This window comes from Mustela lutreola, chromosome 8 (genome assembly GCF_030435805.1).
Source record: "Mustela lutreola isolate mMusLut2 chromosome 8, mMusLut2.pri, whole genome shotgun sequence".
Classification (NCBI taxonomy): Eukaryota; Metazoa; Chordata; class Mammalia; order Carnivora; family Mustelidae; genus Mustela; species Mustela lutreola.
Window position 1 is genome coordinate 84,143,565 of NC_081297.1, and position 20,689 is coordinate 84,164,253.

Sequence of the window (20,689 nt, forward strand, 5' to 3'; positions counted from 1 at the left end):
AAATATGTTAGAGGGGAAAATCCCCTAATTGCTAATTATATTTCTACTGAAGGGAAAAATAACATTTGACAGTCAATGAGTATGCTTGCTGCCTATTTACAGAATGGCAGATGTTACATGTAAGATTTGCCCAGATAGTCTCTTTAAAAAAAGTCTTTCCTATGTGAACTGTACTTTAATGAGATTTTTCGTTTGGAACCAGAATGATTTGATGAGGATTGAGTGTGTTCAGCCACATTGTTAAAGAAGAGCTAGGAGGGAGATTGGAGTTGGGAGTTAAAGTCCTAAGTTCAAAACGAAATCAAGGAAATGGATCAGTTTGTTAGTGGGCCATTTCCTTCCCCATGTTAGGAACCCGGGGAGCTACTGTGAACTTGACAACACAAGGGATGATGGCTCAATAATTCGCCTAGAACTAATCATAAAGATTCAAATTAAAAAAAAAAAAAGAAAAAAGATAGTGAAGTAATCTCCTATTTTACAGCAATAGGACTTCTTAAAGAACAAAATTCAGGGGCGCCTGGGTGGCTCAGTAGGTTAAGCCTCTGCCTTCGGCTCAGTTTATGATCTCAGGGTCCTGGGATCAATCAAGTCCCACATTGGGCTCTCTGCTCAGCAGGGAGCCTGCTTCCTCCTCTCTCTCTCTCTCTCTCTCTCTCTCTCTCTGCCTACTTGTGATCTCTCTCTGTCAAATAAATAAATAAAATCTTTAAAAAAAAAATTCAGCTGAGAAAATTTTTAACACAGGGATGATGGCTCTGTAAATTGCCCAGAACTAATCATAAAGATTCCAAAAAAAAAAAAAAAAAAAAAATCGCGAAGCAACAAGATCGGACTTGTTGTTAAAGAACAAACTTCAACTGAGTAAATTTGCAACATCTTACTGGCTTTATTCAGCAATTTATGAATCAGGCAATGTCCGTTTTAGCAGATGGAAAGGAACTCTACGGATCTGTACAAAATGAAGGGCTTTTTTAGGCCGAAGGAAGCAGGAGCAGAGGATCAGGCTGGTCATTTGCTGGTTGGTTAAGTAGGGTTACTTTCCTTAATGTGCAGCAAAGAGAAGTCTCGGGGCGGGGTGGGTCAGGTAACTTACTAAGGGCAGGCAAGTGCCGATTGGTTGACCTAGGTCTGCCTTTTCTGGGAGTGCCGAGCACGGAAACTTAGCTAAGCTTGGGTTTACTGACATGGAGCTTAACACGAACCACTCCGTCTTGGGCCCAATCAGATTATTTCAACAGACTTCACATGTTATAACCTCTTAGTGTCAAGGAATGAGACCACCGCTCAGTAACTGGACAAAAAACCACAGAGCTAAATGTATTGCTTATTTAGTTACCTCGGTGAACTTTGTTGGTCAGGGACAGTCTCTTTGATCATATGTGGGGCATGTGGGGTTGCTTGGAGCTCAGGGATTGAGGGACTCTCAGAGGCTAGAGAGAGTTGACATCCGCTGTGGATGTGTGGTTACAGAAGTGAGACTGTCATTGATTGATTGGCATCTAGAAGTGTGTTCCAGGTTGTAAGTCCCTACCTTCCTGGCTGACTTCAGAAGGAGGGACGGTCACTGATTGGTTGGTTGACTGGCAGACTGAATTCACTGAGGAAAATTTTATTTTTTTATCACAATATTTTTTAAGTGATTCATGTATTGTAGTTTATGATGGGCTCTTACACCATACTGCTCTACAGTCATCGAAAATTATTTAACCCCAGAGTATAAAATTTCTTCCATAGATTCCATCCTTAGGGTACACAAAGCATTTGTTTAGGAAGGTGTTTTTAGGCATTTTTGTTGTTGCTGCTGTAGTATTATTAAGCCAAGTGTTTTAAGTGGTATCCACAAAGAACTGGTTTGGGGGGTGCCTAGGTGGCTCAGTCGTTAAGTGTCTGCCTTCTGCTCAGGTCGTGATCCAAGGGTTCTGGGATGGAGCCCCTCATCAGGCTCCCTGCTCAGGGAAGTGGGAAGCCTGCTTCTCCCTCTCCCACTCCTCCTCCTTGTGTTCCCTCTCACCATGTCTCTCTCTGTCAAATAAATAAAATCTTAAAAAAAAAAATCTGGTTTGAACAACATTCTATATTAGACTAGTGATAGAAAATAAAGTGAAAACAGGTGTGTTTACAAAGCACTTTACCCAAATCTCATCTCAAATCATGACAACCCTGTCAGGTAGGCATTGCCATTCTCATGTTACAGAGGAGAAAACTGGTGCCCAGTTAAGTGACTTGCATAAGGTTAGAACCAAAGTTTTTACTAGGGCTTAAAGTTGTCAGGATCAACTATTGACTTACTTGATGGTATTATGTTTTATTCAGAACCAAGTTCAAAAATGACCTTCCTTGGGGCACCTGGGTGGCTCAGTGGGTTAAGCCTCTGCCTTCAGCTCAGGTCATGATCTCAGGGTCCTGGGATCGAGCCCTACATCGGGATCTCTGCTAAGCAGGGACCTGGACCTGCTTCCCCCCTCTCTCTGCCTGCCTCTCTGCCTACTTGTGATCACTCTCTCTCTGTCAAATAAATAAATAAAAACTTTAAAAAAAAAATGACCTTCCTCCAGAATGTTTTCTCTGACTTTAACAGTCATTGATGTTTATATCCAGAGACCATTTTATAAATAGAAGAATAGTGTTTTTAAACATAGGTGTATGAAATTTTTTTGATGGACCATGTAATTGTCTCCGTTATTTTTATTTTATCTCTGTGACTTCTGTCTTATTTATTGGATTTTTTACTTTCTCTAATTACATTACAGTTCCACACCAGCATCTTGCAAGTTTCAATCCCTTCATTACTGCCAACATCTAAGGGCCTGGAAACGTCTGAAAGCGCAAAATTGCCTCCTCAACCAGAGACTTCATTCGAAGAAAGGTATGTCATTTATGACCCAACATTGCAATATAAATGTTCAGCAGAGTAGATCAAGCAAACACAAGAGTGCATTGCAATTTATTTACAGACACAGGTTTTACTGTGAGAGGCAAGAAACTGTAAGGCATGTGCCAGGGGACCAGTGTAAATCAATCACTACAGTCAGTTCTGGATTATTGAAATAAAGGGTGTGAAGCAAGAAGTCCTAGGGCAGGAGTCCAGGGAGGTGTGGTGTTCAGGTTAGAGAGAGATTTTAGGGGACTCAAGTTTTATGTCCTAAGTCATGGGGAGCCGCCAGTGGGTCCCAAGCCCCATAGCAATGGTCATGTGGCCCAGGCTGTTCGGAAGAAGGATTTGGGACAGGGATACAGTAGTTTCTCCATTAACAAGTAGAATTTTGAGGGAGCATGTTCTCAATTACTTAACCTTATAATGAGACCAAATAAAAGAAAATATAATAGAATATTTTAGGGGCACCTGGATGGCTCAGTGGGTTAAGCCTCTGCCTTTGGCTCAGGTCATGATCCCAGGGTCCTGGGATCGAGCCCCACATAGGGCTCTCTGCTCGGCAGGGAGCCTGCTTCCTCTTCTCTCTCTGCCTGCTTCTCTGCCTACTTGTGATTTCTCTGTCAGATAAATAAGTAAAATATTTTTTTAACCAAAGAAAATATAGTAGAAAATTTTAAAAGAGAGGGGCAGCTGGGAATCCTCAGTAAATTCAGCAGCTGACTCGATCTCAGCTCAGGTCTTAATCTCAGGGTTGTGGGTTCAAGCCCCATGCTGGGCATGGAGCCTGTGTTTAAAAACAAAACAAAACAAAACACACATGACTGTTTTAAAAGAGAAATTGCTTCCCCAGCACAATTTTTTGTTTTTTTGACAGTTCTGCTTACTTAGAATATATATGGTCTTTTACTTGTGAAGCACACACATTCCATTTTTTTTTTCCTTTTCTTTTCTTTCTTCTTTTAGTGATGGAAAAATAATCCTTGGTGCTTCTGTTGAAACCCAGCCGTGCGATAGTCTTTCGTAAGTCATGTTCTTGAATGTGGAAAATGTCATTGATACCTGGGAGAGAGAAAGCTTCTGACAAACTCACAGTGACCACTGTGAGAAGCGGATGACTGAGGCCTGAATACATTAATGCAGGTGTGGTGGTTGGATGTCAGGGAAAGGGGAGGTTGTGAGTTAACAAAGAGATACTTGCTCATGGACTGTTATCCATTATCTCGTGCCAAGTGTTTGCACGGCTTTAGCCTTCCTTCATCAGTTTTCATGTGAAGTGCAGTGCTTTGAATTTCAGGTTTGCACTGGCTTGCATTTTGACCCTAGCAGAAAAGAGTCACAGAGAATGATGTAATGGCTGGAAAGGCTGCAGTAGTTTTTTGCATTCTCCATGTAGTAAACCGGTCCATTATCTATGTTTATCCAAGTTCAAGTCTGAATTAGGAAAATCTCTTACCAGAGCAGTATTCAAAGATGAGATCTTCTCTTTTCTCACCAATATCTTTTACTTTATTTGATACTGGACAAGTCTAGTAACTTATGTACACATGAGTACATGAGAATTGCCTTTTAAAAGTTTGTGTATGTGTGTTACTCTGCTTCTTAGAGCTTTTTTCTCTCTCTAAACTGGTCACCTGTTCCTGACTTCCATTTTTGAAAAGACAGCCCTGTACACTTGAATGCTAGTTATGTGAAAGGGAAAAAAATCTCTGGATGTTTACAGTGTCACTTCGCCTTTGCAAGGATAGCAAACAAATTATTATGGTCAGCCAGAGGGATTTTTCTTGTATGCCTCGATCAGAACTGTAAAATGAACTACTTGGCCAGATTCAGAAAATGGATTCCTTTGTGAATTGAAAAGTAACACTTCTGTCCTTTATTTTAATTACAAGGATTATATATAAATAGTATGTGAGTGTTTTAGAAGTTCCCTGGTATATTAACTAAAATTTAAATAAAAATAAAAAATAAAAAAGTTCCTGGTCTAAATGTATACATAAAAGGATACACCACTGGTCCATGGAAAAATGCTGGTTTATTTTCAAATGTTGACATCACAAGGAGAGTCCTAAGTGTTTTTCCAGCTATTCTAACATGTGTGGGACATTTAGAGTTATTGGCAGGACAGTTAACCACCTCTGCTTTTAAAAGAACTCAATGTTATAATTTAGTAAAGCACATAAGTGACTGCCTGAATCCGGATTTTCTTTTATGACCAGGATTCAACCCACACACAGTTTTAGTTTCTTTCCAAGATATTCTCCTAAGAAACAGTGGCACCAGAGCCACTTATTATTAATCCTAATTACTATTATTGTTATTTTTAGAACTTCAAGTCGGCAAAAGTCCAGCAGCCTGGGCAATCTGAAGAAAGAGTCATCAGATGGGGTTGGTTCTGTGTTGTTTCTCTGTCTATTACCCTGAGACGCAAATATTTAGGGATCCTCACATTTTCCCATTTTCCAAAGAAAACTCTCAAGAAGAGTTTGAGGTTTCTCTAATGCAGATTTATTAGATACCACAGTTAATGGTAAATATTAAGAAGGGTGAATATGAACAGTTGAAACTAGTGTATATAATCACAACTGAAGACTAATTAGCCATTATTGGAAATAAATGGAACTGAGATTGTATAGCTTAGAAGTAGATAAAAGTTTATTTTAATTTCTAGAATTGTGTGTAACAGTTTGTGAATATATGAAGCCATTCCTATAACAATCTAAAATATTATTGTTTTGAACAGGAAAAGGAGTCTGTTCAGAAGCCTCCAGAGGTAATTTTTATGTCCAGATTACAATGGAAAAATGTTTGTGATGTCTGATACATGGGATTGCTTAACTGTCTCCAAAAAACCCAAACTCAGAACCTCCAAAACATGTTATATGAAAGAAGCCAGATACGAAAGATCAGATAGTCCACGATTCCATTTATGTGAAGTATGTAGAGTAGATAAATCCATAGAGACAGAACACAGTTTGGCGGTTGCCAGAGATGGAGAGGGAGGAACGGAGAGAAACTGCTTCCAGGGGGAGGGGTTTAATTCAAAATGATGGAAATGTTTGGGAGCTAGGTGGAGGTGGCAGTTATATAACACCGTGAGTGTACTTAATGTCCCCTAATTGTTCAGTTACTTTTTATGTTTCACCTCAATAAACTGTTGGGGAGGTACAAAAAACAGACAAAACCCCCAACTCTCAATCAGGCTAGTGATATTCTTAATTATCATATTTGGGCTTCCTAAGACCTCACAAAACATCCTTAGGTCACCCGCCCGAGAACAGCTGTTTATTTAATATAACCACTGTGTATACAGCAAACATTTTGGTGTTCTGTTTTTTTGTCTTTTTTTTTTAAAGACCTCATCAACAAGGGCTCTCGTTCTTCCTCCAATTTTCAATCATTAACTCTGTAAAGGCTACCTTCTGGTAGGCCACTTCCAGATGCACTCCCTTGACTGCTGGCTCTGAATGCCTTGAGTTGTAATGTAGGTGTCCCCGATAAGGCACGGACTGTGCACACAGCTGTAATTACAGGCATCCTTTGTCCTTTTTTGTCTTGCCAATTCAATAAATGATTAAATGATTTTGACTTCTGTGGTGAGACATAGGTAATAGTTGCACTAAACTGTGGCATCTATAAACTTGTAGTTACGATGAGCAATAAATTCAGAGGATAATATAACCACCTTCAAAGCTTGTGTCCCCTCTCCCCTTTCTCTACCTCTGCAAAAACAAAAACAGAGGGCAGGAGATGTTAGAGGAATGAGGGCATGCAAATCAAAGCATCTTTGGATCCTACTAAAACAATATAATAGATCATGTTACTGGAACTGCTAATTCAAATAACGAGAAAGCTAAAAAATCAACAGTACTTAGAAGTATAACTTAATTACAGTTAAGTTTCGCGATAAAGACCTTGACCTATTAGAGACAGCCAAAGAATCTTCTGAATCGATGAAGAAAAATTTAATTATAACAAGTTTAGTTTTGGTGTTAAGTGTATCAAGCATGTCATAGCGTTTGAAAATTGGTGATCCATGTCGGGTAACTTGCAGGCAAGGTAATGAATATGTCTCAGAACACCCTCTCAAAAACAAAATGTTTAACGGTCACTGGTTGTGTCCTCATTTGACTAGTAATTCCTTGAGTAGAATATTTAAATAACGAGTAGAATCTCTTTCTGCTGCTGGTGTAGAAGCTTGGAGATAACGCCTACTTTGCACAGTGATTATATTACGCTGGGCTTCTGATGCAGTTACGGTACAAAGACTGTGAACTGCATTGTAGCCTAGTCCATGTCATAACCATTCGAAAAATAGGAAGCCTGCTGGTATTCTGGTTATGCAGTACCTTATTTCCATGTCATTGGGGGAATGAGGCAAATAAAATAAAGCTTGAGAATTTCTATGTCCTAAATACTTCACATCTGAAGCATGCCGGTTATAGGTCAGTGATGAACATGTTTTTGTTGCTGCTCTTGCTTCCTAAGTAGCTTTCAGAACTGACTTTCTAAATTGTAATATGGTGCTTGGTGTTCATAATCAACTTACCAGTTCTGTGATTCTTTTAAATAAAATCACATGTGTAACAGATCAGGTGTTGTGCCCAGCGTGTACTCCTAATTGTGCACAGCCACGCTGTGTTCCATTTATTATTACTTGTCTTTTAGGATAAAGCTCCTGTAGAAAGCAGCCCATTCAGGGGCCTCCCTCCGAAAGCTCCGGGGCGTGATGCATCCGTGGACGACAGCCCCTTTGGCACTCGGAAAGCCAGATCATTCTTTGGGCGTGGCTTTTTTAAAATAAAAAGTAACAAGAGGACAGCAAGTGCACCAAACTTGGGTACGTATGGCCAGCGTGCTTTTGCTTTAATTCACTCAGGACGAGGACAAGGTCAATCCCCTCCCTTCCCTGGTTCATTGATCTGTGTGTTTCTCGTTCTCAGAAATGAAGGTGAATGAGCTGGGGGAAAAGTTTGCAAGAAACTGCCCCCTTGGGTTTAATTCGGTGGTAAAGATAGCTCTGTGCAGGCCATCACCCTGCTCTTCTTGTTGGAGTATAAGGAAAGACCAAAACCCTTGACACTCTCTGACTTCATTGTAAACAGCTTCTCATCTGTTTCGAAAGTGGACCAATTAACCCCATATTGTTCCTGCTAATGGAGTCTGCGATGTTGGAAGCACAGCGCAGTGCTTGCCTTTCCTCCCCCTGTGTGTATTTTGTGAGTAGGACTTTGAGCTGTGTTTCATTTTGTCATTCTCCTGTGTTCTCTCCATTGGGCTGCGTGTGATTGTGTGCGTTGTTGGGATATCTGAAGATCGTAAACGAAGTGCCAGTGCACCCACCCTAGGTATCGTACCCCTGCATGCCAGCCTTCGCCAGTGCTGTCCTCCAGGCTGACTAATCCTTGCTCTTGGCATCTGCGATCTCTAGAAAGCAAGCTGGCAGCGATCAGAAAATGTTGTCCTCGACTCCAGAGAGTTCCTTCCAACTGCTGCTAAAGTGAACTCTCTGGAGAGCCTTTGCTTCCCAGCCTACGTGCTGTTTTAACCCCTGCTAATGACACCTTGCCAGGAGCTCTGGGAGGACCCAGAAGCGCACGGCACCCTCAGAGTCCAGGGCAGGACTCTCCTGCCTCGTACCTTCCAGCTTTCTCACCCTTCCAGTGCATCCTGTCTCACACTAACTCCCAGGTCCTGACAGTTCCTTCTCCATGTCTCCATTATCCCCAGAGAGCAATGTTTTCAGCCAAATCGAGAAGTCTGTAGAAGACATTGCAAATGATTGCTTTAGACTGACTTTTCTTAAGGGAATGTTCTTCTGACATTTATTGCTTTGAAGATGGAAGTGGCATTTAGTGACACTGGAGGAAGATTTCTGGGATATTTAAGGAGCCTCCCCCAGAGTGATTTTAGGAGAGGGGAAACTCCGTTTTCCTTTTTAAAAGTGTGGGGCATGGGAGGGAGGAAACATCCTCAAAACAAAAAAATGAAAACAGGATGCTTTTAGAATGAGGGTGAGTTAGGCAACATTTTCTGGTATACCCGTACCCATGATGGCTTTGGGGTTTGGATGGAAAGGTTCCTTTGGATTTTCCCTGAGATACCCATACACCAACTCATGTGGGTCAGCACAGGTTACTTTTCTCCCTTTGCAGTCTTACATTTCTAGAATACACATGGGATAAATAAAATCCAGACAACATTTTCAAATGTTTTTGCATCTTTCTTAGAAGAAATACATTGATAATGCTAAGAGCCCAGTGCTGCTTATTATAACCTATAATCACAGCTGTGCTTCGTAGAAAAGTCAACCTCTGCAACTTTTGTATCTTGCTGAAACACCATTTCTGTGATTTTTGTACAACTTTTTCTTTCCCGTAAAAGTGTCGTCTCACACTGAGGAAACAGTACTGCTTGTGTTTGTTAGTGGGGGATCATGTCTTAAGGGGCAGGTAAAAGAATTAAGAAATAGAGAATGCTGGGAGAACTGGGCGTAGCAAATTTGGATGTTACTCTTTCAAGGCAGAATCAACAGACACTGATTTTATATCAAAAGAAAAATGTGTGCATATCCAGTACAGTCTTTTCTCAGTAGGACATAGCAAGTTATAAATAGGAATAACTCTCTTGAAAAAAGACTGCCAGGGCTTGGTGACTAGGATCTGATGTAAATGCCAAAGGAGAGGAGGGAGTGAAAAGAAAATGCCAAAGAGTGTGAATGGGAGTAACAGGAAGAATATTAATTAGTATCAAGGGAATATTGAATAAGAAAATCTAAGAGAATTCTTCTGAGAATTGGATGGATTTGTTGAGTCTAAGATGTTCCTGGCACAGCACATTGGGAATATCCATAAACGTTCAGATCCTGAGTCTGGGGAGAGAGATTAGGACCAGAGATTGTGATACTGGCTGCTTATGAATGAGGGAAGCCATCATTTTGTGCCAGGCACGGAGTGGGTGAACTTGTTCAGAGATCCTGCTGGCAGGAGCCTAGAACAGAATCTCGGAGTGGAAGAAGAGGAGAAAACAGGTCCTATAGCAGAGAAGAAACGATCAGATGACAGATCTGGGAGATTGTCCTAACAAGATGAAGGAGATGATGTTTTTGAAGAATGTGGGAAGAATGTCAGCAGTACCAAGTGCTGCAGAAAAATCGAGATTAATTTAAGTGATCTCAGATCACTTAAAGAATGTGGCAATCCTATCCCACCTTTGAACTTCAAAGAGGTGGTAATTTGTGAGTTAATGAATTTAGGCACAATATCATATGCGATATTATACACATCATTCACTGATACACAGCAGACGGTAAAGCAGAACATAAATTTGTGTTCCATCTGTAATATTTGTAGGGTGCTCTTTACAGACCAACAGAAGAAGAATTTGTGAACAGTTGCTAAAGTTAAGAAGGGTAGCATCTAGTCATGTTCATTCCGTACTTTAAAACTCACCAAGTATGTATTCTGTTCTTGGAATAGCTGAAACAGAGAAGGAGACAGCTGAGCACCTAGATCTGGCTGGTAGATCTTCCCAGCCGAAAAATTCGCAGATATCTCCACCATCGCCGGATTCCAAAAAGAAATCCAGAGGTATCATGAAACTCTTTGGAAAGTAAGTAACACAGCAGACAACCGGAGGGGGCTTTGTGTTGTGTGTTGCTCAAATGTAGGAATAAATGGAAGATTGCCTAGAAACAAGTATGCAGTTGTAAGGCTTTGCTGTTCCTTTGATGGAAGGAAGATTGTGATCTGGGATGCACTGACTCACTGGGTCTCAGTTAAAGTGTAAATCCAGACGTCTTTTCTGACCATACATAAGCAATGTTCTCATTAACTTTAAAGTCCTAAGGTCTCCTCAGGTCTCTACAAGGCAATGTGATGTTGTTTCTTCTATTCAGACTTAGGAGAAGTCAGTCAACTACATTCAACCCAGATGACCTGTCTGAGCCTGAATTTAAAAGAGGAGGGACAAGGGCAACTGCAGGGCCACGACTGGGTTGGTCTCGAGATTTGGGACAATCTAACAGGTGAGAAAAAATGAACGAATGGACTTTGACATCTCTACCCACATGTCCAGGCTATGAGCACTTGCAATGTTAGTATTGTCCCTGGGCTGAGCAGTAGAATCCCTTGCTTACCCCTTTGCCTGGCAGAGGGGTCCGTCATCTTTAGCGCAGTGCGGGTTGGCAGTGGTTGGTGAAAATCATGCAGAAGATGAGGGCTACGTGAGCCAGGGGAGGAACCAAAGCTAAAGTGTCAGCAACATCTGTGTAAGAATGATTCTTTTGACTTCAATCTGACTGAGAAAATAGTTACCCCAAGTACTCTAAAGCATAGCTCTAGAGAGATGGGCTAACATAGCGGTTAAGAGTAGGTTCTAGAGACAGACTGCTTGGATCTGATTGCTGGCTTGGCTGCTTCCTGTAACCTGGGTGACCTTTGAGCAACTACATCCATACTCTATGCCTCCGTGTCCCCTGGTATGAATTAGTCTAATTATGAAGATTAAAGGAGTTAATATGCTTTGAGTATCTGGTAAATAGTAACTGTTCAGTGAACGTTAATGACTAATGGATTCTGTGAACGCACCTACATAAATTCATTAAGACACAAATTCTAACGGAATTTAATCAGGATTAAATAATCCTGAATTTATCAGGACTATGTAATGCTTTATCTGTTAAGACTCTAGGAACTTTTCCTACACCCTTACCACAATTGAGGGCTGTTTTGAAATTACTGTACTGACCTACTGAGCATGAGAAGGATGGGGTTGGCAAACATCTAGCACAAACCATTACACTTAGTCTTTGGAACATGGTCTCTCCTACCCTCGCAGAAGACTGGCCACAGGTTTTATCAAGGAGGAAACCCTGGCTTTCTCCAAACATATGAAGGTCTCATTTGCCATGTGTTCTCTTTATACACAGTAGAGGATCTCCTTGTGCTGTTTTAAAAAAAATAAAGAAAATTTTTGTTTATCTACATTTTTTCCCCCCAAAGAGGAACATGATTTACATGTCAAAGTAGAAAATTTGACCCAGAAATTACTGTGATTATGTTTCCCTGTACTCAGTGATGGCATGTTGCGCTCTTCTCACTGATAACCATTTGGAGAGAAACCATAATTCTGCTACAGTTCAAGTTAGACTTGATTTCTTTCCATCTAACCTAGTGTTTTCTGTTTAGAAATTCAGTCTTCAAACCACGTTGACTGAAACTAGTACAGTGACTTGACTTGTTGGTTCAACTTGTTTTTCTTCCACAAATATGTTTCTTGCTCAATCATATTGAATCTTTTGTGGTTTCATTTGAAATGAAAGCTGTGGTCCTTTTGAGGTAACTTTCAATGCCAGTACCACCTCCCCTAAACATGGACTGAAAAGTAAGCTTTTCACGGTCAAATAGGGCATTACTAGGGAATTTCTACATTAATTCAGTATAAGTTGGTCAACCTTGAGAAGCCACAGGGCTGGCTTGGAATTGTTCTTCACACAGTTGTTCGTTTTCTTATAGTGACTTGGATATGCCATTTGCCAAATGGACCAAGGAGCAGGTTTGCGATTGGCTTGTGGAGCAGGGCTTGGGGTCCTACGTGAATTCAGGCAAGCACTGGATTGCATCTGGCCAAACACTTCTGCAGGCTTCTCAGCAAGATCTGGAGAAGGTGACTGCTTCTCTGTTTTGTTTAGACAATGGCTACTGAGAAAGAGAATATGATTGTAGAATTGTTTTATACTCCAGAAAGGGTCGTGGGGGGAGCCAGTCAGTACTCTTGAAAAACTGTGTTTTCTGCTTCACACTTTTTTTTTTTTAATTTAATCGCATGGATTTAACAAGAAGGACCTGATCTTAATGATTCCTTATGAAACATGTAAGCCACTGGCTATTTTAATGAGAAATAATTGTATAGACATAATAATAAACCTTAAGCTCATATTTCTCAGAATCTTTGTGAGGCTTTAGCATTGGCCCAACTTCTCAGTGTAATGTATGCAATTCAACTTTACTTTGCAAAAAGGAAAAGGAAAGAGCCCTACATCTTACGTCAAATTATTTAACATATTTCCTAATTGTTTAACCTTTTGTACAGAAAGAATAGAATTCCAGTCTGGCTGAGGAAGGGGCCTACTAGGGAATGGAACATCCCACTAAACTAGTTGCTGTGGTCTTGGCTTTCTAGGGGCCTTTTGTTCAGCAACATTTCACCAACTTGACTTGGCATGCTGACTGAACAGGATTGTCGGGTCTTTAACACTGGCTTCGTTTGGGGGGAGCTGGCATCTTTTGCCAGTGGCATCTAGCCCATAGTGACAGAATGGTCAAACCAGTGTTTCTGCTTATTATTTCAGGAACTTGGGATTAAGCATTCACTTCATCGAAAGAAGCTCCAGCTGGCACTGCAAGCCGTGGGGTCTGAAGAAGAAACCAACCATGGAAAGCTGGATTTCAACTGGGTTACTAGTAAGAGATTTTAAATTCACTCATTCATGAATGAGTAAATGAGTGACTGACTGAATGAATGAATAAATGAATGAAGCTGCTTTTTCTTTTGAATCACAAGTACAGGTGTTGCGTGGCTTACTAACAACACTGATTTCTCTCCTATAGGGTGGTTGGATGACATTGGTCTCCCCCAGTACAAGACCCAGTTTGACGAAGGACGGGTAGATGGTCGAATGCTCCATTACATGACTATTGTAAGTGATTGGTTCCTGGGAGTTGGGGAAGGGGAGTGTCAAATTGCTTTTCTCTGGAAAGACACAGAAATAGTGAGCAAAATACATTGTTTTCACAATGATTCCACCAGAGTTTCAGGGTGTTGCCTTAACTTGAGAAGAGCCAGAAGAGTTTCTGTTAAGTTGAAGTCAGAGGATTTGGTGATTGCAGTACCGTTGGGAAATTTAAAACTTGGATTTAAGCTGTATGAAGGCTAATCTAAACTCAGCTCTCCAGGAAGATGGTTTTATGTATATTCGACAATGTAGACACTGAAGTGCACGCTTTGAAGGGGTAAATTTTCGCATAATTTTATATGCGAATTATATGTTATGAAGATGCTTTGTTTTATTTTATTTTAGATTTTATTCATTTATTTGAGAGAGAGAGTAAGATAGAGCACGAGCCCGGAGAGGGTCAGAGAGAGGAGGAGACTTTCACTAAGAAGGGAGCCTGATGTGAGGTTTGGTCCCGGGACTCTGGGATCATGACCTGAGCCAAAGGCAGCCACTTAACTGACTGAGCCACCAAGGCGCCCCTCTCCTAACGATGTTTAAAAAATAGAGTGTAGAGTGTCGAAGCCCTGGGGGTTTCTGAGTTACACATTCCTATATGCAGTGACTGCTCAGAAGAGACCACCCTTTTGACCTGACATCTAGAGACCCGTCTCCTCTCCTCCCTTCTGCTTTGGAGAATGTTACCCAAAACCTGCCTCCTTTCTCTCTTTAGCCCCGTTCCACTAGGGGAGTAATCGCAGAGGCAAGAAGTAGGCTGAGGTGGACTCTCTGATTCCTGCATTACTGTTCCGTATTTTTATCCTTCCATCTAAGAGGTAGAAGGACTTTACAACAGTGGAAGAGACGGTTTCCAGGAGAACTTGTTCTAGATTCCGCAGTCCTGTTAGTGCACTGCTGCTTTAGATTCTTTTCTTTAAAAGGCCTTTTGTGAGCTACGCTCTGGAACCAACCCCGAGAAGTATCTTCTTTAAGTTTGTTGAAAATTTGGGGCATCTGGGTGGCTCAGTGCGTTAAGCCTCCGCCTTCAGCTCAGACCATGATCTCAGGGTCCTGGGATTGAGCCCCGCATCGGGCTCTCTGCTCAGCAGGGAGCCTGCTTCCTCCTCTCTCTCTCTGCCTGCCTCCCTGCCTACTTGTGATCTCTGTCTGTCAAACAAATAAATCTTTTTTTAAAAAAAAAGCTGTTGAAAATTTCAAACAGCTTATTTTTCAATGTCAAAATTGTGGGGTTCCTTTCATGGGATTCATTTTCTTCTCTGTCATTGAACCAAAGTCCGTACCTTGGTGGGCACCTGCTTGTAATAACACGAGCGCGTGGCACATTGCATGTATACTGTGTGCCAGACACTCTTCCAAGCTCCGTACTCCTATGAATACTCCAGTTTCAGCAAGCCTTGAGGTGACATTCTTGTTATCCCCCAGTGTTTAGGTGAGGGAATGAGAAACTTGAGAAATGGGGTAGCTCAACCAAGTTTCCACAGCCAGAAAGCAGTCAGAAGTCACAGGGTGTTTGAACCTAAGATGTTTCCAGATTCCTCCTCTTAATAGCTCAGCCTGCAACAAATTCAGTAAATACTTGCCTGCTTGTCTAGGTAGGTATGCTTCTGCACGAACGTGAGTAGATTCAGGCTTAAAACCACAAGAAAAGTGCACATAAATTTTGTGACTATAAAAGAGTAAATCATCTTAGACAATTAGACCTCAAAAGTTCTGAGTCACAAAAATACCTATTTGAACATGGTATCCTGGGCTGGATCCTGGAATAGAGAAAGGACCTAGTGGAAAAACTGGTGAAATCTGAGTAAAGTCTGTAGTTTTAATTACCATTTTTTTGTTTATGTTAATTCCTCAGTTTTGATGACTACATTATGGTTATAGAAGGTGTTAACCATTAGGGAAAGCTGAGTGAAGGATATATGGAACTATTATCTCTCTTTGGCAACTCTTTGGTAAATTAAAATTACCTAAAAGATTTTTTTAGGGGCACCTGGGTGGCTCAGTGGGTTAAGCCCCTGCCTTCGGCTCAGGTTATGATCTCAGGGTCCTGGGATCGAGCCCTGCATCAGGCTCTCTGTTTAGCAGGGAGCCTGCTTCTCCCTCTCTCTCTATGCCTGCCTCTCTCCCACTTATGATCTCTCTCTCTCTGTCAAATAAATAAATAAAATCTTAAAAAAAAAAAAAAAAAGAAGAAGAAGAAGGCGGCGGCACCTGGGTGGCTCAGTGGGCTAAGCCCCTGCCTTCGGCTCACGTCATGATCTCAGGGTCCTGGGATTGAGTCCGGCGTCGGGCTCTGCTTAGCAGGGAGCCTGCTTCCTCCTCTCTCTCTCTGCCTGCCTCTCTGCCTACTTGTGATCTTGCTCTGTCAAATAAATAAATAAAAATCTTTTAAAAAACAAAAGATTTGTTAAAAAATCTAAAAATAGTATCTGTTTTGATTTAAAACAGCCCTCTAAAAAAAATCTCTCAAGCTAAAATAATTTGCATTGTATTTACATTGTAATCACGTATTTAGATTTTTTTAAATCTGAAAAACTTGAATTAGTTGAAACTGACCCACGTGGAAATGTTTTGAATGGGTGTCTCAATCTTAGATTAAAATGTGTTGAATGCCTTCTAACTTACCATAAGGAAGTGCCTTAAAGAAATTGATCCAAAAAAAATTCAGGAAATAATTTTGCTGAGTAGCTTTAAGAATTTAAGCTGATTGTCCAATATTTTTATTTAAAAACTATTTCTATAATAGATTATCACCCCCCCCCCACCAACAAATGTGTTTATCAGTAAGGTGTGTCTAAAATGGATATTTTTCTTGTTTTATTTTCTGGGTGTGTTTGGAAATAGACTGGTGCTTATCTTGACACTGCCCTCCACATCACCTTCTGAAATAATTTGTTTTGGTGTGTTTGGTATGTTTGAAATGTTCCCAATAACCACAGACAGGAAAGTTACACCTGGAAGGAACTGATGGTGATACATGTTGCTACTAATAACTTCTTCCTGTCTCCTTTCTCTTTAACTCTCACCAAAACCTTCTCATCGATCAACATAATTTTCCCAAAATTATTCACAGACTCTGCTGGATAGAGCATAATAATCAAGAACTAGAGATTCCTTGAGGCTTGGGGAATACTATAACAGAGATACTTTTCTGATTTTCTCCCAAATGGTGATGTGCCTTAGTTCAGCAAACCTAGTTCTGCTGTCCTCACTGAACATCATGTGCTCTTAGCTCTTTGCTTTATCACACCAAATCAAAGTGTAACCCAGCCAATTCCTTTCCAACTGTGCTCTACAGAGCTGTGGGGTCTCACGATCCTGTTTCAAAGTGTCTGGAAGAGAAACAGGTGAAACTTGGCTTCTGTTGATACAAGACTAATTTTTTGGTTGTTGTTTTTAATTTGGGGTCCTGGAGAGGATTTTGTTGGGAACAGGAAAAAAAGTGTTCTGTTACCAAATAAAGGGTTTGAAAATACAAGCGCTCGAGGCCTGTTGGTAGAGGGGTTTCCTAGTCTTACTTGTTTTCTGAAATTTCCCTGAGAAGGTCCTCCTGCTCTAGGCCAGCTCAGTGAACTCCTCTTGTTGTTGTTGTTGTTCTTTTTTTTTTTTTCAGGATGACTTACTGTCTTTGAAGGTCGTGAGTGCGCTACATCATCTCAGTATCAAAAGGGCTATCCAGGTCCTGAGGATCAATAACTTTGAACCGAACTGTCTGCGGAGGCGGCCGTCTGACGAGGTAGCACCTGAGGTTGAGATTCCCGCTGCATGCGCTCTCCATGCACGGGACAGCTGTGCGGGCAAAACAGACACATGAGTCTTCATGGGCGGCAGGGAAGGCTTCTGCCATCCTCAGAGCCTCAAGTCCAGCCTCATTACCTTCTCGGGCTTTATTTTCCTATATCCCCCCCATTGTGATGGCTCTACCTGTGTAACCACAAAGATTGTGTTTTAATTTCCCTCCCTCCTTTTCTCGGGTGTCTCTTATTTTCTTGCCTCCTTAAGCCACAGAGTTAAATATCACTCTAGAGACTTGTATTCCTAAAGCACTGCTTCATGAGTTTGTGAAAAAAGCTTGGAACACTGGCACGGATGCCTCAAAACAAAACTGAGATTAGCAGACCCCTTTTCACCTTTTCTGTAAATACTTAGTGGGATGTCGAGGGAATTGTGCTCTAGAAGGCAGACTTTGTAGAAGGTGCAGTTTGAGTGTTTGGGATCCCACAGTCAATGGACTAACGCTCCTTTTATTTTGTTTTACTTTTTTCATAAAAAAGAAAATGTTCCAGATTTCATTGTTTATGCACCACACCCAGTGTTCCATGCAATACGTGCCCTCCTTAATACCCACCACCAGGCTCACCCAACCTCCTAGCCCCCTCCCCTCCAAAACCCTCTGTGTGTTTCTCAGAGCCCACAGTCTCTCATGACTGAAGCTCCTGGTGGTTGTTTGTTCTCACAGAACAGCGTCACCCCGTCCGAAGTTCAGCAGTGGACCAATCACCGGGTGATGGAGTGGCTGCGCTCCGTGGACTTGGCAGAATATGCCCCCAATCTCAGAGGCAGTGGTGTCCATGGTGGGCTCATGGTAAAACTCTCTTTTAATTGAAAAACTGACTTCTCATTTTGTTTCCATCAGTCAAATGAGTTAGGACATTATCAGTTTGCTTGTCATAATCCTAGCACCATCAAAGTGAGCCCTCCTGTAACCATTTCTAGGGAGTCTTTACTTTCCGAGTATTTTTCCCCATCATGTATTTGTATCATGTAGGGTTAGATCAGATTTCAATCCATTGTTTCTTATCTTATGTGACCATCTGGCCACTGGTTCTCATGTGAGGCGCAGCACCAAAGGCGTGAAACACCTGCCACATCCAGATTCTATTTCTGCACAGTGATATAAGGAGTCGCCTTCCAAAGGCTCCACTTTGGGGAGCTACAAGCCCTAACTTTGGAATGCATGGATGTTGGGAACGGCTCTACTTCTCACTGGCTTAGGCAAAATAAAGATCTATAGCTTGAAAATCAAAGTCCATGCTCGGTCTCTCTGGGCTGTTGCGGGATCATTGGTGATGACTAAATGAAGGAACTTTGCCAATTACAAAGCGCAGGGCAGACATGCATGATACACAGTGCCTTAAATGACTTTTTTTTTTTATAGGTTCTAGAACCTCGTTTTAATGTAGAAACAATGGCTCAGCTGTTGAACATCCCACCAAGTAAGACCCTCTTGCGAAGACATTTGGCTACTCATTTCAACCTTCTGATCGGGGCCGAGGCCCAGCACCAAAAGCGTGATGCCATGGAGTTACCAGATTATGTACTCCTGACAGCCACGGCCAAAGTGAAGGTTGGTTTAGGCTTCTGTCTTCTAATAACTGGTTAAAGCAAAAACTAAAGCTGGGGCTTGGTTTTGACCTGACTGTCCCATTTTCTGGAGTTTACTGAGTCTTGTGGATAGGTTAATGGTCTGTGCATCTTTAAGAGTAATTAAGAAAATGCATTTTTGCAAGTGTCTTTCTGGGGGAACCTTTGCTCACGTTTATTCTATTAGAGTTAACAGTGATGAAGAGGATGACGTTGGGATGCAGTCAGTGTATTGCCAATGCAGAGTCCATGACTTGGGCTCAAACATTGATTGCAGTTGTTCTATGGATAAATCCAGCAGAAGAGGAAGATTTCTCACACAGATTCAACTTGTCTGGCTTGCAATGAACCAATCTTGCAAGTTAGAAAAAGATACTTAAGAAATGACTCAAGGTAGACCAACAGAGAATGGCTGTTTCCGGGTATACCCAGATTCATGGGTCATACCAAATTCAGATTACATTTTCTTCTTTTTAATCATTTCTCTGTGAACTCTTATGAGTCTGTTATCTCAACCAACTTAATGTGGAGATAGAGTTTATCAGCTCTTCTGCAAATTTGTACTAAGTTCTTTGTATATAGAAATATAGATATTTCTCTCTCTCTCTCTTTTACCTCCTCTACCTGCCTGACACTTTCTCATTAGCTCCCTTTCTCTCTTAAGAGATCTGCCAGATTTGAAACTGCTCAAAGACTCTGTTCTATTTAAATTCTCACCATCAGCCTGATCACCGTGTGCTGAACTGATAGTCTCAGGGACTATGCAGTGACTCAGATGGAGTTTCTCTTCCAAGTATCATTAGAAATTCTCTCTCCAAACAAGCGAGGATTCCTTTAGCAACCTCAGTTCTGTTATGGAAGCATAGCGGGCATACAGGATAATCATAGCTTCCCCTGAAAAGAAAACACAGTTAGGACCATTCTCTTTTCCTGATCTGAGATGGGAAAACCTTGCAAAACTGGATTCATCCCTGAGAAATATCATTGCATTAAGTCCTGTTTAATCAAAAACTAAGGCTCTTGGCATTTTTTTGCGTATCACCGTGACTGCGCAGCTAATTGGGGTGAATAAGTAGAACAAGCTTAATCTTCTGAGATTCATAATCTGGATCATTTATTATATTTGGGCACATCAATCATACACACACAGGGTGCTTTTATTTTTGTCACACCAATTTAATCATCCAATTGCTTTTCTCTGTAAATGGAGTGAATATTTGAATCATGCATATTCTCAATTCTCTGCCATATGAGTTTTATTAAATCCCTGGATGTTTGCTTTTCTTTTAAAGCCAAGGAAACTTACCTTCGGCAATTTTTGGAATCTGAGAAGGAAGAGACAGGAAGATAGGGAAGAATATATTTGTCCTATGGAACTGGGACATCCATCAGGAAGTACCTCTAAACCTGGATTGGACATGCGTCTGTATGACGAAGATGATTTGGACCGGTTGGAGCAGGTAAAGGCAATAGGACATGCCTGTTTTCTTTCAAGTTCCTCCAGCCATGAAACACTAAATGGAAACTTGATGCACTGTGTCTACTAATCAGTTTTTTCTCTAATATCTGAAAATATAATAAGAAAATAATAGTCAATAGCTTCCCAGTTGCTTGCTATGTCCCAGGCACTATCCTCAGCAGTTAACGTATGTCAGCTTTCACTGACAGAGCCTTGTCATCCTCAGTGTAGGGGGAAGGAAACCGAGGCACGGAGAGGC

The 20,689-nt window shown here is 41.2% G+C and overlaps 1 protein-coding gene across 12 annotated transcripts in view; it reads left to right on the forward strand.

The window, feature by feature from the left end:
* Positions 1–20,689, forward strand: part of LOC131839864 (liprin-beta-1-like) — a 95,041-nt gene that overhangs the window by 71,429 nt on the left and 2,923 nt on the right. For 7 of the 12 annotated variants that reach the window (XM_059187555.1, XM_059187556.1, XM_059187558.1 and 4 more), the window contains 15 exons: positions 2,754–2,869; positions 3,842–3,898; positions 5,203–5,263; positions 5,619–5,648; positions 7,544–7,715; positions 8,191–8,223; positions 10,354–10,486; positions 10,773–10,901; positions 12,391–12,541; positions 13,227–13,338; positions 13,486–13,574; positions 17,221–17,343; positions 18,067–18,192; positions 18,766–18,954; positions 20,264–20,431. In XM_059187555.1, coding sequence (XP_059043538.1) covers positions 2,754–2,869; positions 3,842–3,898; positions 5,203–5,263; positions 5,619–5,648; positions 7,544–7,715; positions 8,191–8,223; positions 10,354–10,486; positions 10,773–10,901; positions 12,391–12,541; positions 13,227–13,338; positions 13,486–13,574; positions 17,221–17,343; positions 18,067–18,192; positions 18,766–18,954; positions 20,264–20,431 — 1,689 coding nt within the window. The remainder of the gene's footprint in view (positions 1–2,753; positions 2,870–3,841; positions 3,899–5,202; positions 5,264–5,618; positions 5,649–7,543; positions 7,716–8,190; positions 8,224–10,353; positions 10,487–10,772; positions 10,902–12,390; positions 12,542–13,226; positions 13,339–13,485; positions 13,575–17,220; positions 17,344–18,066; positions 18,193–18,765; positions 18,955–20,263; positions 20,432–20,689) is intronic. The other 5 variants (XM_059187557.1, XM_059187559.1, XM_059187565.1 and 2 more) reach the window with 1 other exon arrangement.